Source organism: Schistocerca gregaria, chromosome 2, assembly GCF_023897955.1.
Source record: "Schistocerca gregaria isolate iqSchGreg1 chromosome 2, iqSchGreg1.2, whole genome shotgun sequence".
Lineage (NCBI taxonomy): Eukaryota > Metazoa > Arthropoda > Insecta > Orthoptera > Acrididae > Schistocerca > Schistocerca gregaria.
The window spans coordinates 83760256-83778310 of record NC_064921.1 but is presented as its reverse complement, the minus strand read 5'-3'; the positions used below and the strand labels follow the sequence as shown (position 1 = coordinate 83778310).

Sequence of the window (18055 nt, the reverse complement as noted above, 5' to 3'; positions counted from 1 at the left end):
CTTGTCCAAACGTTCATTCCAGTGTTCGAAGCACCTTTTAAATTCGTTCTCTTTGATAGCTGCTAGCACTTTCATGACATTGCATTTTACGTCTTCCACATCCGCAAAACGTTTCCCTCTCAAGTCTCTTTTTCATCCTCGGGAATAGGAAGAAGTCCGAGGGTGTTAAATCCGCCGAATAGGGCGCGTGGGTCAAGGCAGTCGTCTTCGTTGACGCCAAAAACTGGCGAACGCTGAGAGTTGTGTGCGCGGGAGCGTTGTCGTGATGCAGGAACCACACGCCAGTATCCCACAAAGCCGTACGTTTCGCGACAAACTCCTGCAACGGCATTTCATAATCTCCAAATAGAATTGTTGGTTTACTGACTGGTTTTCAGGGACAAATTCAGAGTGTACGATCCCTCTGATGTCAACAAAACACATCAACATCGTATTCACATTATACACTCCTGGAAATGGAAAAAAGAACACATTGACACCGGTGTGTCAGACCCACCATACTTGCTCCGGACACTGCGAGAGGGCTGTACAAGCAATGATCACACGCACGGCACAGCGGACACACCAGGAACCGCGGTGTTGGCCGTCGAATGGCGCTAGCTGCGCAGCATTTGTGCACCGCCGCCGTCAGTGTCAGCCAGTTTGCCGTGGCATATGGAGCTCCATCGCAGTCTTTAACACTGGTAGCATGCCGCGACAGCGTGGACGTGAACAGTATGTGCAGTTGACAGACTTTGAGCGAGGGCGTATAGTGGGCATGCGGGAGGCCGGGTGGACGTACCGCCGAATTGCTCAACACGTGGGGCGTGAGGTCTCCACAGTACATCGATGTTGTCGCCAGTGATTGGCGGAAGGTGCACGTGCCCGTCGACCTGGGACCGGACCGCAGCGACGCACGGATGCACGCCAAGACCGTAGGATCCTACGCAGTGCCGTAGGGGACCGCACCGCCACTTCCCAGCAAATTAGGGACACTGTTGCTCCTGGGCTACGGTCCCGCACACCGTTAGGCCGTCTTCCGCTCACGCCCCAACATCGTGCAGCCCGCCTCCAGTGGTGTCGCGACAGGCGTGAATGGAGGGACGAATGGAGACGTGTCGTCTTCAGCGTTGAGAGTCGCTTCTGCCTTGGTGACAATGATGGTCGTATGCGTGTTTGGCGTCGTGCAGGTGAGCGCCACAATCAGGACTGCATACGACCGAGGCACACAGGGCCAACACCCGGCATCATGGTGTGGGGAGCGATCTCCTACACTGGCCGTACACCTCTGGTGATCGTCGAGGGGACACTGAATAGTGCACGGTACATCCAAACCGTCATCGAACCCATCGTTCTACCATTCCTAGACCGGCAAGGGAACTTGCTGTTCCAACAGGACAATGCACGTCCGCATGTATCCCGTGCCACCCAACGTGCTCTGGAAGGTGTAAGTCAACTACCCTGGCCAGCAAGATCTCCGGATCTGTCTCCCATTGAGCATGTTTGGGACTGGATGCAGCGTCGTCTCACGCGGTCTGCACGTCCAGCACGAACGCTGGTCCAATTGAGGCGCCAGGTGGAAATGGCATGGCAAGCCGTTCCACAGGACTACATCCAGCATCTCTAAGATCGTCTCCATGGGAGAATAGCAGCCTGCATTGCTGCGAAAGGTGGATATACACTGTACTAGTGCCGACATTGTGCATGCTCTGTTGCCTGTGTCTATGTGCCTGTGGTTCTGTCAGTGTGATCATGTGATGTATCTGACCCCAGGAATGTGTCAATGAAGTTTCCCCTTCCTGGGACAATGAATTCACGGTGTTCTTATTTCAATTTCCAGGAGTGTATTTCACTTTTTGTGGTCGAGGTGAGGCTGGTGACTTCCATTGTGATGACTGTTTTTTTACTTTCTGGATCGTACCCATAGCACCATGACTCATCACCTGTAATGATTTTGTTGGAAAAATGTGGATCATCTTTGAATGCGTCCTTCACTTGAAGAAAGGCTTGAATGCGACGATCCCTTTGACCTCCAGTAAGAATCTACGGCACGAATTTTGCTGACACTCTTTGCATCCCCAAATCGATGGTCAAGATGCGCTGAATTGAGCTCCAGGACAACTCAGACAAGTTCTCGAGTTAGTCAATTGTCCTGATTCGATCTTCACTGATGAGATCGCGGATTTTGTCGATGTTGCCTTCGCTTCGAGCACTTGTAGGTCGACCGGAAAGGGGCTGATCTTCAGCTACCATTACTCCCTTTTTAAACCGAGAAAACCATCCGTACACTTGCGTTTTACTAAGAGCATGGCCTTTGTAGGCTGTCTGAATCATCGTAACAGTTTCTGCGGCGTTCTTGCCGAGCAAGAAACAAAACGGCACTGCCGCACGTTGTTCGTAAGAACTAGCCATTTCCTCGTGTCACGTCTGCACTGTACGCACACTCAAAGAACTGCCAAAGAAACCACACTTCCCACTGTTGGGTAACGGCGCGTGGCAGAATGACTCAGCAGAGCTCCTACTACATCCCTCTGGCAGCGCAACCTGCTACTACAAGTATACGATGTGCAGCATTACGATTCCGGTTACTTTTGGGTCCCCCTTCGTATGCTACCGTTTGCAGAAAACAAAAACATATCACACACATGTTGAAATAGCTTTATTTGAAGAGCACAAAACCACCTATTACCGACACCGTGAATGGTTATACTACTGGAAGTGATTGTTCTGCGAGGCATCAACTGCTGCAGAGGCTAGGGATGAGATCCTGTTGGCCGGATGATGATGTCATGCACCTGTAACATTACACGTTGTAGGCAGTTAGTTGCTCATAGCTCTACAACACAAAACCATTACATTTGACAAATATTAAAGTTATGTTCTAATAGAAAAGGCTGCACAATTATAGAAGGCAATGTTTTACGCATGTACGTTAGTTCCTCTTGTTCAGTATATACGCGAAACATGCATCCAAGTGCCTAAGCGCAGAGGAATTTAGCAAATACAGAATGTCCATTCGCTGTTGGAGAATATGTCTTCTCCAGACTACTGTAAATTATTCAAGCTTTCCATTTCCAATTTAGCCCTTTCCATTCTGTATTGTCATTTAGCCATGTGCTACCCGGTGGTCGCCCAGGTAGTTTATTGATCTCGAGGAATACAGGAAAGAATTGACTTTCAGTAACATTGTTTGTATTCTAGCAGCTCATATGGCTCTATTTTATAAGTCGTCATTAGGCGCACAAGCATGAAACAGCAGCAATGTTTATTCAATATTATGTTTCACTTACTATTTTCTTCATGCTGTATTTCATTTTACCAGTATCTTTCATTGTTGTTAATGATGGATACTAACCAGTGTCTTCCTCTTTTTTCCTAGGTATCGCACACATTGGAGGCTGTACAACTTTAGAAGGTTGATGAATGAGATAATACTTTTATGCCAACTGGCGAGAGTCTAACTACAACGGCTCGCAACAATTTGTACAACGAGATGTAGATGTCTCCTACACTGGAGCGCCAAAGAAACTGGTATAGGCATGCGTACTCAAATATAGAGATATGTAAACAGGCAGAGTACGGCGCTGCGATCAGCAACGCGTATATAAGACAAAAAGTGTCCGGCGCAGTTGATACATCTTGATAAACTGCGATTTTAGCTGCAGTAGCCGATTTAAGTGAGTTTGAACGTAGTGTTATAGTCGGCGCACGAGCGATGGGAGGCAGCATCTCCGAAACAGCGATGAAGTGGGGATTTTCCTGTACGGCCATTTCACTATTGCACCGTGAATATCAAGAATCTACGATATCGCTGCGGCCGGAAAAAGATCCTGCAAGAACGGGAACAACGACGACTGAAGAGAGTCATTCAGCTCGCCAGAAGTGCAACCCTTGCGCAGACTGCTGCAGATTTCAGTGCTAGGCCATCAAGAAGTGTCATCGTGCGAACCATTCAACGAAACATCATCGACATGGGCTCTCGGAGGCGAAGGCCCACTCTTGAACACGAGTGCATGGACCCTGCATGTCAGCAGGGGACTGTTCAAGATGGTGGAGGCTCTGTAATGGCGTGGGGCGTGCGCAGTTGGCGTGATATGGCACTTTCGATGCGTCTAGATACGACTCTGACAGGTGACACGTACGTTAAAATCCTGTCTGCTCACCTGCATCCATTCATGTCCATTGTGGATTCCGACGGGCATGGTCAATTCCAGCAGAACAATGCGACTCCCCCACACGTCTACAATTGCTACAGAGTGGTTTCAGGATTCACGGTGTCAACTCCCTCCAGCCCCACTTCAGAGATTAGTCGAATCCATGCCACGTCGGGTTGCAGCACTTCTGCCTGATCGTGGGTGCCCTAAACGATATTAGGCACGTGTACCAGTTGTTTTGGCTCTGCAGTGTATGAAATTCTTGTGTGGATGAATGCCAAGCTCCAACTATGATGATCTATTCCAATGAGTTTCAGGTGTGCAGGCGCAAGAATTCTCCTTCTTCTTCCAATATTTCGGCCGTATAACTTTCAACCTTCTTCAGAGTGAGCCGCAAGACGAAACGAGCACTGGAGCGGCAGTCTTGCGGCTCACTCTGAAGATGGCTGAAAGTTATACGGCCGAAATATTAGAAGCAGAAGGAGAGTTCTTGCGGCTGCACACCCGAAACTTAATGGAAGTCTTTGCGCCGCCAAAACCTGAAGATTCATATGTGTTTATCTATGTTTGGTAAATGTGTGATGTGAAAGGGTCCTATTTTAACCTCTGTCCATATAAATTCCTTTTATTATACTTTATTTGTTTTGAAATCAGCTTAACAGCTTAATTTTATGCTATCCTTTGTCACATTTGTGTCCTGTGCGTGGAGAAAGAATTCGTAGTGCCCAGATTGTTTTATTTGTGCCTCATTTCAAGAACTCCTACATGAACAAGCTCTGAAGTGTATGAATGCGTGGGTAATGACTGTGTATATGTACTGCTTAACCACGATATTATTGGACTTGGCCGTTATGATTCAAATGGCTCTGAGCACTACGCGACTTAACTTCTGAGGTCATCAGTCGCCTAGAACTTAGGACTAATTAAACCTAACTAACCTAAGGACATCACACACATCCATGCCCGAGGCAGGATTCGAACCTGCTACCCTAGCGGTCGCTCAGTTCCAGACTGTAGCGCCTAGAACCGCACGGCCACTTCGGCCGGCCACTTCAGCGTTATTGGAAATGTGGTGACATTGCAGTAAACACATACGTTGGTAATTAAAAAACGCATCGCAGTGTTCATGCCTTAAGGTCAGTTGTGGATATACTATCATCCCTAATTACGCAAGCTGAATCGCTATAATCTGATCGAAGTGCTCTCACTCGCAGGTACAATAACATTGTGGTCGACTAACACCGTTGCGAATCAGGGTAGTTTCTTTCTTTTCTGAGTAAAGTCGTGTAAATTTTCTTTTGAATTCTTTTCAGATTCCCAGCGTCTGACCAGACACCCATCGGCTCTTTTAGCTTTTGTTCGACTGGGCCAAGAGTCTCCATTCAATAAAAAGGCAGACTTTTAACAGTTAAAATGTTCTTCGGAACCCGCTCTGTCGTAAGTTTCGGGCTGCTTGGAGTTAACTAAATATTCGTTGTCAATGTAGGTAACTGTCGAGCTTTAGTCAAATTAATAATCAAAAGTTGTATGCAGGAGGGACTCCAATTTTATTCTAAAGGTTTTTCAGGATAAGGAGGCCTTTATTAGCATTTTGTCGTCTGCCTTATGTTGAAGACGTGCCTTTAGCACGTCTGTGGCTACATTCACAACTTGTTTCTGCTTTGATTAATTAACTCATGTACAATTGTATTGCCCAGAGTGGATATTGAGTAAATTTTCTTGTTTTCGCGAACCGTTTGTGCGGCCTTCGTACCGACTTGCTGCTGACTTCACAAGCAGAAGGTGAACAGACAGAAAAAGGAGTAAGTGGATATTGTACGTGTAATTCATTATGAACAGTGATATGAAAATATAATAAACAACGGTGTTTAGGATCCTGCAGCAGCGAAACAAATAGAAGACAGCGTTTCAGAATATGGACTCGATAATATGAATGACAGATGGAAGACAATTTGAGTTCTGCAACAAATCTCAGCTAATGATAGCAAATAGACTGTTGAAAAATCCGAAGAGGAGGAACACGGGAATATTCCAGCCGGATTACATCATGATTGGAGATTCCAAAATCAGATACTGGACAGTAAGGCGTACTCAGGACCAGACAGAAACACAGATTACAATTTTTTAATGATGTTTAAGAGACTCGTTCGAAAGATCAGTATGAGAAGAAAAGGGGTACTAAAGTACTAAGGAATAACGAGGTCCTTTTGCATATGTCTAAGGCTCAGGATACTGCAATAATGAATAGCTGAGTAGATGAGGAATGGACGTCTCTAAAAAGGGCAGTCACAGAAACTAATCAGGCAAATCTAGCTACAAGGAAAGCACTTATGAAGAATCCATAGGTAAGAGAAGTGCTTCAATTGGTCGGAGAAAGAAGGAAGTATAAAAATATTCAGGAAAAGACAATATTATAGTAATACATATCAGTGAAAATGAAATAAATACCATGTAAAGAGAATCCAAGGTGAAACGGCAGTAGGAAAGCTACAGTCCCGATCTCTCTCCATGCTATTTCCATATTTTTGTCACCCTGGAAAAAGACATTCTTGGTCGTCGATTTGCTTCGAACGAAGAGATGCACGCCTGGGAGCAATTACGGTTCCGTAGGCAGCAGCAAACAGTTTTACATGAAGGAAATGACGGTCTTGTCTCACTGTCGGATAAATGTATTAACAATCACGGTTATTACTTTTGAAATAATAAACAGTTTACTTACTTTGTTCATCTATTTTGTTTTCAGTTGACTGCCACTTGTAAGTGCGAGAACTAACACACCATCAGGTTAACAGAAGAACTTCTGAGGTACTAAATTATACAGCAGAACGGAAGAGGTAATTTAGGATGCTTTAGGTGACGATCAGTTTTTTTAGGGAAGATAAAAGGCACAAAAGAAGTAGTTACGCTGTTGTCATTGATAGTGGAAGCAAGACTTAGGAAAAATAAGTATGTTACATGTTCATAACAAATGTTGATCTAAAAAAAGCTTTCGATAATGAAAAACTATGTAAGATTTTGAAAATCCTTAAGAAAATTGGCAAGGTTGTAGTCTTTCGCTACTACTGTTCCATCTTCATACCGCAGAAGCAGTGACGAAAGTAAAAGAAATTTTGAGGAGTGAGAATAAAAATCAGGGCGATAAGCTGTCACTGATAAGATTCGCTGATGAAATTCGTATTGCCAGTGAAGACGAGGAAGAACTGCAGTACCGGTTAAATGAGAAGGTCTAGTGAGCAAGAGATTGTCCTTCATTTAAGAAAGAAATTTCTGAGAACCTACATTTGAAGCATAGCATTGTATGAATATGAGTGATGTACAGTTTGTTAAAGCCGTAAATGAAGGGAATCGATGTGTTCGAGCTATGGTACAACAGAAGGATGTCGTAAGCTACGGTGACTGACAAGATATGAAATGTGGAGGTTTCCCGCGGAAACTACATCTACATCATGCTCCGCAAGCCACGTGATGGTGTGTATCGGAGGGTATTTTTTGTACCACTAACTGAGCCTTCCAGTCCTATTCCACTCGCGAATAGGCCGTGGGAAGAATGATTGTCGGTATTGTCTCCTCCTGTTCAGTACGCGAGATGTATGTGGGGAAAAGTAATTTGTTGCCCGACTCTTCCCGGAAAGTGCTCTCAAAAGTGAATGTCTCTGTAATGCGCAAGGCCTCTCTTGTAACGTCTGCCAATGGAGTTTGTTGAGAAACTGTGTGACTCTCTCGTGCCGACTAAACGATCCCGTGACGAAACGTGCTGCTCTTCGTTGGATCTTCTCTATCTCTTCTATCAGTGTGTGTGTGTGTGTGTGTGTGTGTGTGTGTGTGTGTGTGTGTGTGTGTGTGTGTAACTGTGTAATTTCTTATTGTCGGGACATTTCGTGTGTTGAAGTTTACTGTAGAAATACTATAATGCCCTGAGCTATGAGTACTATGGGACTTAGTTGCTATATTATATTGCAATATATGATTTTGTCTTATAATAGAAACAAGTGTCAAGGAAAGTAATTGTACATAGGAAAATCGTTAAGAAATATTTTGGTAACTTGTCTAGTTGTTAGAAATTTATGAAAGGGTGTATTGCTGTTACGGCTTAATGAAGCCTAGTTACACTTGGAGTCTTTGTTTTCATTCATCAGTTGTTAAGATTAGTTCCCCACTTTCATTTTCTTTCATGACTGTTTGCCTGTTCGCTTCTCAGTAAACAACTCGCGATGAGCAATACGTTTTGTGAAAATCGGTAACATACCATCTTGCATTGCACATCGCAAGTACGACAAATGAAATTGATTCTGGACTGTGAGATCAATATCCTGAATAGCAACAGGTTGCAGAACTGATGGTGGTTCCGTGCGCACAGGTAGAAAAATAAGTTTAATTATCATCAAAATTAATTTCCATTGTATGGCATAGTGATTGATTGAGTGTTTTTGTGACACTATCAGTATGAGTTCAGAAGCTTACTACCCATAAAAGATTTCTCTTAAGTGGTATCTTGTGAATTTTCAAGCAGTTTTATCAGATAGACAGATGCGTTAGTTTTTATGTTCATTTACTCTATAGTCGCAAAAATAGTTCTGATACAGTGATTGTTTGCAAGGCTAAAGATAAAGATTAGCTATATTCAGAGCGGACATTTTAGTCTTACATATGCCATCTGAATGCAAAACAGACGACTCAATTTTATTGAAAACGGATTGCTTTCTCGCAGGTGAATTGTTTGATGTACCAGCTGGTATGGATTTCGCATGATGTAGAGTGGTCTCTACATATTTCAGTACAAAATATCCGTGGACTGAGATTTGCATATTTCAGTATCAAAATTAGTTGGTATTTGAAAAACGAATAAAACTTGACACTTGCAAACACGCGTTTAAATAAATACGAACCAGTTTCAACCGTTCACCTCCATACCCTAGAGCGGCGTTGCAGATATTCCTCATGCGCTCGCTTCCACCCTACGCACTTATTTATTTGATGTTACGGCCCGTCTCAAGGTTCTGTTCCTCAAACTGATTGTACGGGACGGGGACTCACCTGCACGCGAGGGTGCTGTGACAGCATGAAGACGACGGCCTGTGCGATGTCGTCTGGTTCCAGGAAGTGGCTGTCCCAGAAGTCGTCCGGCAGGCCAGTCGCCGCGTTAAAGATCTCCGTCTTCACGCACCCTGGAGAGATTTGCTGTTGGATAAATGTACGAGCATGAATAACTGTAACTAAAATGAGGAATGCATCCAAAGCAAGTGGCTGAAACAAGTTTTGAACGACAGGTAAAGTGAAGTAAGGTTCCTCCTTCATTTCGCTGAATTTAAGATGCTTTCGAAGCTTTCGTGTAACAGAGTCAGTGTTTTATTTTCAAATTTTAATGTTATCCGACTGTCTATCTGTCCGTCTGTTAAGATCTCCTTTTCTGAGGGAGGTTTGAAGTATCAAGTTGAAATTTATGTCAAATACTACAGTCTACGGCCCGTTGGCGGTGTATAAAGTTTAACCTTCTAAGTCAATTCAGTCAAAAGATACGGCCATTTATATCACTCGCAAACTCACTCATCAGAATCTAAAGGGCAGTTCTCGTTGACCTAGAATCGTGCAATTTTGCAAGAAGAAAGATTTCACAATGCAAGTTCTTAATTTGTAACTGTATCACCTGAAAAATGTCTTCTTTGCCATTTGCTATCCGACTGTCTGTCTTTCTGTCCCGTTAAGACCCTTTTCTCAGGTAAGGATAGACGTATCGATAACAGGCAAAAAACTTCGAGCTTTTCAGTTCCTGGGATAGATGAAATATTTTCATGCATAAATGAGTTTGAACTGAACCCTCGGTGTGTGCCTCGCATTTCTCCGGACTTTTTCTAGTTACCATGGCTACTAGAACACTGGAGAGCTTACACCAGTTCATGACACAACGCTAATGTTGCTGTCTTCGCGTACGGTATGTCGTTAACCTTCGAGCGAACGCGCCGGTTTTCTTTTGCTTGAGTAGTTGCGTGGCGTATTCAGTACCCCACAGTCTGTGATAAGTAATAATTTCTTAAGGTATTAGTTAAATATTTATATTTTGTAGTAATATTTTATATGTTTATTACAAAAGCTTTAATCAACACCTCAATGACACATACATCTCAGTTATGTGACTAGATGCATGATTTTCTGTCGGAGAGGTTACAGTTCTTAGTAACTGACGGAAAGTCATCGAGTAAACCGGAAGCGATTTCTGGCGTTCCACAAGGTACTTTTATAGGTTGTCTGTTGTTCCACATCTACATAAACGATTTAGGCGACAACCTGAGCAGCCATCTTTAGTTGTTTGCAGATGATGCTATCGTTTACCGAGTAGTAACGTCATCAGAAGATCAAAACAAATTGCATAACGATTCAGAAAAGTTATCTGTATAGTGCGAAAACTGGGAACTGCCCCTAAACAATGAAAAGCATGAGGTTATCCACATGAGAGCTGAAAGGAATTCGATAAACTTGGGTTACACGATTAATCAGCCAAATCTAAAGGCTGTAAATTCAACTAAATACGTAATTAATACAATTAGAACAACTTACACTGGAAAGAACACATAAAAAATATTGTGGGGAAGGCAAACCAAAGACTGCGTTTTATTGGCAGAACAATTAGAAAATGCAACAGATCTAGGAGAGGGATAGCTTATAGTACGCACGCTTGTCCTTTGGAGTACTGTAGCGCGATATGTGATCCTTACCAGTTAGGATTAATAGAGTACACTGAGAAAGTTCAAACAAGGACAGCACGTTTCTCATTGTCGAGAGATATGGAAGACAGTGTCATGTGCGTGATACAGGATTTATGGTGGACGTCATTAAAACAAAGCGTTTCACGTTGCGGCGGAATCTTCTCATGAACTTTCTCCTCTAAATGCGGAAATGTTTTGTTCTCGCCATCTACACAGGGAGAAACGATCATTATAATAAAATAAGAGAAATTAGAGCTCGAAAGGAAAGATGTAGGTTTCCCTTTCTTCCGCGCGCTGTTGTAGATTGGAATAATAGATAATTATTGTGCCTCTGCCAGGCGCTTAATAGTGATTTGCGTAGTATTCATGTAGCTGTAGACATGTAGATGTTGATATATATAACAAAGGGATAAAAACATAGACAATTAACTTTTAAGTAATATTAAGATGACTGTACATTTTAATTGTCACTATTTTGTATTAGCTCTTTACAGATATACTATACTTACAATAAATGAACTACACAAAAATAATAAATGATGTTCGGTGAGTCGCCTCTTGACGACATGTAACGCACGTAGGCTCTGTAATCAGATGTGTTTGATATGTAAAACTTTTTGCGCTTGTCTTTTTCTCTTCCACACACATGGCAACGCCCTTTCATCTTTATTATTATGTTTTTAATGATGTTTTCTGTATCTCTGTAATTGTATTCTCATGTTATAAAATTGTAACTGACACCAGTTTATCAAATTAAGTAACTTGTAAGCATTCATTTCACTGCACGCATTTCTGTTGGTCATGGTATATGCACAATAAGTAAAAAAAGAGGACTGTTAGTGCTTGCACGTGTGTTGATAATTCAGCAAGGGACTGGTTAACAGCATTGCTGGTTCTAAGGACATTCCAAAAAGTTTTGTGAGTACACAAGTGGTGGTTTATGGACTTGCTATATTGTCCGCAAGACTCTTCGATGGTGATTGTGCACCTGCACAGTCGCAACAGATGGCTGCTGGCCGTCTCTACAAGGACTACAGTGGGTCTGCACCTTTGATGTCCCACCAATACCATAATTTCTACAACGACTGCACTGGGTCTGCACCTTTGGTGGCCCACCAATACCGTAATCTCTACCAGGATTACAGTGGGTCTGCTCTTTGATGACCTACCTACCAACATTCTTCAAAACTTCGACTGACTCTGCGGTGGGTTTGCTCTGTTGTTAAAAAAACTGTAATTACTATTATGATGAATGAACAGGACTGTCGTTATGGACTGTGAGAAAATTTTAGCTTTTCACCAACATTGTATCAATAAGTGTGTGCATTTGATTTCTTTGTTATTGTAATTGTGAAACAATTAACAAATATGCATTGGCCACTATTCAAAACAATTTGTAAAATTTTTTGTGGGGAGCGTGGGGGCTATGTAAGTAGGCTGTTTAGGTTATATTGGTAACGCCACCGCCACGTAGCGCTCTGTATAAATCACTGGCTGTGCTGTGTGCATTGCATTGTTATCTGCCATTGTAATGTTGGGCAGCTGGATGTTAACAGCGCGTAGCGTTGCGCAGTTGGAGGTGAGCCGCCAGCAGTGGTGGATGAGGGGAAGTGTGGTGGCGGATTTTTGAGAATGGATAATCTGGAGGTGTGTCCACCAGAAACAGTACATTTGTAAGAATGGATGTCATGAACTGCTATATATATTATGACTATTAAGGTAAATACATTGTTTGTTCTCTATTAAAATCTTTCATTTGCTAACTATACCTATCAGTAGTTAGTGCCTTCCGTAGTTTGAATCTTTTATTTAGCTGGCAGTAGTGGCGCTCGCTGTATTGCAGTAGTTCGAGTAACGAAGATTTTTGTGATGTAAGTGATTTGTGAAAGGTATAGGTTAATGTTAGTCAGGGCCATTCTTTTGTAGGGATTATTGAAAGTCAGATTGCGTTGGGCTAAAATATTGTGTGTCAGTTTAAGCACAGTCATGTATAATTTTTCTAAGGGGACGTTTCAACTTGAAGTTTGGAGAAGGTGTGCATCTTGTACTGTAGGTATCGTTTAAGAAGGTATCGTCCGAAATTCCAATCCTAAGGAGGTCAAATAGTTGATGTAACATTTTTGAAAGTATACCGGTATTAAGGGAATTTTGAAGCTAGGTCCACAAAAACTGGTATTTGTTTCTCAGTCAGGAAGTAGAAATATGTGTGTTTCAGCATTTTTGGAAATTCAGCCACGAAGTGGGTAAAATAGTGGATGAATTTCTTTGAAAATAAGTAATTACAAAAGAACTACACACCAATTTTTAAGGCTAGGTCTCTGAGAATTGGTGTTTGAAACACTTATTTTTCTTTTTTTATTTTTAAATGAGAAGTCAGTGTTTCTGGGTATTCAACCCCTAAGGAAGTGAAAGAGGGGTCAAAAATTTTTAAGAAAATATGTTGTTATATTAAAAATATTTTAAAGCTAAATTTATGAAAATTGGTATTTCATATAAATAAATATTTGTTAGGGACGAAAATTGCTATGAAAATATCTCAACAAAAATGCAAAAGGCATGATTAACAAAAACTTACGATTCCAGCTACTAGTATCGCTTTTTGATCAAAAGTACTTTCGGATCAGACCATGCTCTAATTGACATCCAGCTTATAACAAACGAGCGACCTCTGAATCTTTATAATGATTCACACCTCTGTACCAAATCACATTACAATTCATTAAAAGATCTGAATGCAGAATGACTGCAAAACAACATCACACGACTGAAATGATCTAAACGTTGCCTAAGAACAACCACGGCAAGAAAACTGAAATGGTTTCGCCAAAATCTCCAACATTGCGACTGTTGCCTCCAAACTGCTTAGCTTCGATGATTAGAAACCAGTGCGAATCGAAAAACACATTGACATATGGCCGGGTCGATCACACGCATCCGTCATAGGTTAAAGAAAGAGCGGCGCATCAGAGGTATAACAACGCCTCAGGCAGAGACCTTAGAGTTTGCACGACAGTCAATAATGATTAGAGGGGACTTTGTTCGGTATTGCAAAGACTATATCGCGATTTCAAGGAAATCAAAATGCTGGGTAACAAATCAAAGTGCAGTTTATCACTCAGCTTTCAAAAGTTAGTAAGTCGGTCCTAAACACTCACTTATTGATGGTAATTTTATTCGAAGAAAATGTGTTTTTTGAGCTTCTTAAGCACTTGGAACCAGTTTGTTCCTTTCTCAAACTGGCAACGGCACAATCAGTATGTGTACGTATTTCCCCATTATCATTCAAAAAATTTGGTATGGGATTACAGTAGTGCCGGCCGGGGTAGCCGAGCGGTTCGAGGCGCTACAGTCGGGAACCGCGCGACCGCTACAGTCGCAGGTTCGAATCCTGCCTCGGGCATGGATGTGATTGATGTTCTTAGGTTAGTTAGGTTTAAGCAGTTCTAAGTTCTAGGGGACTGATGACCTCAGAAGTTAAGTCCCATAATGCTCAGAGCCAATTACAATTTGCAATACTTCATATTTATTTTACAAAACTTTGATCATAGGAAAGAACAACTTACTATTCTCATAGCTTCTGTGGATCAAACTGCAGATGACTCTTAAGGGAACAACTAAGTAGGGGAGACGGGGGCTGATTGGCCCATTGTTTTCTCTTAGATTTTTTTTCAGCTTGTATCTTGGATATTCCCATTTTTCTTTTTATGTGGAAAGATTGGTAAATTCTTCGAACACCTCTACAACTAAGTAATTATAGTATCTTGTTGATTATCTATTTATAGAAAAACATTTGGTACGGTAATTCCAACAGGGCTGACCTATGCCACCCACAGCTACAGTGGCCCAGCAGTTTGGAGCAAATTGATCAATATAATTTTATCATTTAATTAATCATGACATTGGTTATTTAAATGAAGATATAGAGACTTTAGTACTCGCCGCTTAATAAAATGTAGCTTTATGACAAAAGCAACAATCACTAATTGTGTTATCAGTGTTATAACATTTTGACGGAAAGGTAGATCCAGAGCATCCATAAATCTTCATCTGAATACTCAATAGGATCTTCCCAGTTCGAACGTTCTAGAAAAAACTGTCTTTCGCGTCATTTTAACACAAGACGGATGTTCCCACAGCTTAGAACTTGTCCATAGTATCCTTTCATCGTCTGTCTTAGGTGTGTTAAACAATTTTCTCACAGCTATCCAGAGGGCATCCTCATCTTCATCTTCATCTTGAAGAACCTTTTTAGGAATGTCTACTCCTTACAGCGTTTTATTTGTGGAGTTTATCATGTGATTTAGCTTGACCATGGAAACTTTTTTTGGAGAAAGTAGGTTTTTGCGCAGAACATCTACACTTCCCCTTAAAACGATTTTTTTTCTTTTGAGACTTGTTGTTCGCATTGTAATACATCTTCCACACTTGTATCTGCCAGTATTGTTGAAGCTCTTGATCTTTTCTTCTTGGTTGCCACTTCTCAAAGGCCTGATTTTTTCAGGCGTTCGGTAGCATGTTTATTCAGCTGAAGAAATGTTGTACTTAATAAGCCTTCTTTTGACAGCATAGGGCGACCATTCTGTTTTTGACCAGCTTAGGGGCGAGTTTCCACAACGAAATTATAATCAACAGCATCATGATCAAATCTACCTGCTACGCACGAATGCATCTGTGCAAATGAAAAAATTAAATGGAAATATAAACCAAAATCGCATGTATGTTACCGGGTTAAAATCAATACAAGACTCAAGTTGCTTACGTAAAAATTGGATTGGATATGATTCAGACTTTGATTACGAATGTACCTATTGCATAAGAGTACTTACATAAAGACAGTGGGGTAGGTAGCCATGTGGGTCGACGAGCCTCTTATTTAAGTGGATCATTTTACCTTGTAGCCATATGGGAAGTATTTTAGTTCGTTTACGAGAACATTTCAAACATTTATCCTGTAAACAGTGTCAAATTAATCTTCAAACTATGGGTCTTAATAGTTGTACTTTTTTGTTTAGTAAGATAGTTGACTTCGCATACATGACAAAATATCTTGATTAAGCAAAATTTAGTTTCACTAACAAGAAAACATAAAATGTGTGGCCATTCTAGCTTGACAATTTAACTGTATTGTATTTGTGGGCAGACGACGGTATTGTTATTACCAACCTCCTTTCTCGGTGGCGTATTCTGACTGCAGTTTAACGAAATAACAACTAGCCATCGTGCCTCAGTCTTTCCTACGTACACTGTAGCAAAAAATCGCAACACCAAGAGTTGCATGACATAAGCGGAAGTTGGTAGGCGTGTTTCTACATACGAAAGATGATGTCTATTAAAATTTTGCACTAGTGGCATAAGTGTGTCGCTAGTACGGCCGCTACGAGGATGCAAATAAGGTTTCCTTTAAATATATACTGCTACGGTCATGAGAGTTAGCTATCTTTGAGATTGAAAGTGATGAGTTGTTATTAGTCAAGATGCCTTTCAGGTGACAAAGACACGACTATCAACACCTCAGTGAATTTGAACGAGGTCGTGTAATAGAGCTACGAGAAGCTGTATATTCCTTCTGCGATACTGCAGAAATACGTGGCAGTAATATAGCCACTGTACATAATGGTTGGCAGTGGTGTCCAAGACAATGCAGGTCGCAAGAAGACCGGGCTCCAAACAACCACTCCTCACTACCAAGAGGGAAGGCCATCGTGTTCGGCGTACGGCTCTGGCACAACGTACTGCGGCATGCAACAGCAGTTTGAGCAACAGTTGGCACCACAGTCACACAAGGCTACTTCATGGTCAGGTGCGAGTCAGACACCCTGTAGGTGCGTGTCAAGTGAGCTGAAACCAATGCCATTGGCGACTTCAGTGGTGTCAAGCGAGAGATCATTGGAGGGCAGGGTGGAGGGTAATGAAAGCCAGTTCTGCCTCAGTGTGTTGGTTAGGAGGCCAGCTGACGGGCTGCAACCAATCTATCTGCATGGTAGACACGCTGGAGCTACACGTGGGGTTATAGTTTGGGGTGCGATTACGTATGACAGTAGGAGCATTCTCGTGGTTATCCCACTCACCCTATCACTAAATTTGTACGTCAGTCTGGTGATTCGTCTGTCGTGATGCCAATCATGAGCAACAATCCAGGGTGTGTTTTCCAACAGGATAACATTCGCCCATATACTACTGTTGTAACCCAGCACGCCCTACAGAGTACGATATGTTGCGTTGGCCTGTTCAATCAACAGATAAGTCTCCAATCGAGCACGTCATTGGACGATAGCTCCAGCATCATCCAAAAACAGCCTTAACCGACCCTGTAAAGACCGGCCAAGTGCAGCTCGTATGATTGCCTTCAATATTCTGGCAGTTCTACATCTACATCTACATTTATACTCCGCAAGCCACCCAACGGTGTGTGTGGTGGAGGACACTTTACGTGCTACTGTCATTAGCTCCCTTTTCTGTTCCAGTCGCGAATGGTTCGCGGGAAGAACGAATGCCGGAAAGCCTCCGTGCGCGCTCGATTCTCTCTAATTTTACATTCGTAATCTCCTCGGGAGGTATAAGTAGGGGAAAGCAGTGTCTTCGATACCTCATCCAGAAACGCACCCTCTCGAAACCTGGACAGCAATGTCTGCCACTTGAGTTTGCTAAACATCTCTGTAATGCTATCACTCTTACCAAATAACCCTCTGACGAAACGCGCCGCTCTTCTTTGGATCTTCTCCATCTCCTCCGTCAACCCGATCTGGTACGGATCCCACACTGATGAGCAATACTCAAGTATAGGTCGAACGAGTGTTTTCTAAGCCACCTCCTTTGTTGACGGACTACATTTTCTAAGGACTCTCCCAATGAATCTCAACCTGGTACTCGCCTTACAAAACAATTAATTTTATGTGATCATTCCATTTCAGATCGTTCCGCACACATACTCCCAGATATTTTACAGAAGTAACTGGTACCAGTGTTTGTTCCACTGTCATATAATCACACAATAAAGGATCTTTTTTCTATGTATTCGCAATACATTATATTTGTCTATGTTAAGGGTTAGTTGCTACTCTTTGCACCAAGTGCCTATCCGCTGCAGATCTTCCTGCATTTCGCTACAATTTTCTAATGCTGCAACTTCTCTGTATACTACAGCATCATCCGCGAAAAGCTGCATGGAACTTCCGACATTATCTACTAGGTCATTTATACATATTGTGAAAAGCAATGTTC

At 42.2% G+C, this 18055-nt stretch overlaps 1 protein-coding gene across 3 annotated transcripts in view; it reads right to left on the bottom strand.

Moving 5' to 3' along the window:
* Nucleotides 1–18055, bottom strand: part of LOC126335600 (farnesol dehydrogenase-like) — a 245386-nt gene that overhangs the window by 176620 nt on the left and 50711 nt on the right. The window contains exons 5-6 of one of the 3 annotated variants that reach the window (XM_049999050.1): nt 9168–9311; nt 2622–2774 (exon numbers count right to left, since the gene is read on the bottom strand). The exons of 1 other annotated variant lie outside the window; for it this stretch is intronic. In XM_049999050.1, coding sequence (XP_049855007.1) covers nt 2733–2774; nt 9168–9311 — 186 coding nt within the window. In that variant the 3' untranslated portion in view covers nt 2622–2732. Of the gene's footprint in view, nt 1–2621; nt 2775–9167; nt 9312–18055 lie in introns of those variants that run through there. One more of the 3 variants, XM_049999052.1, reaches the window with a different exon arrangement.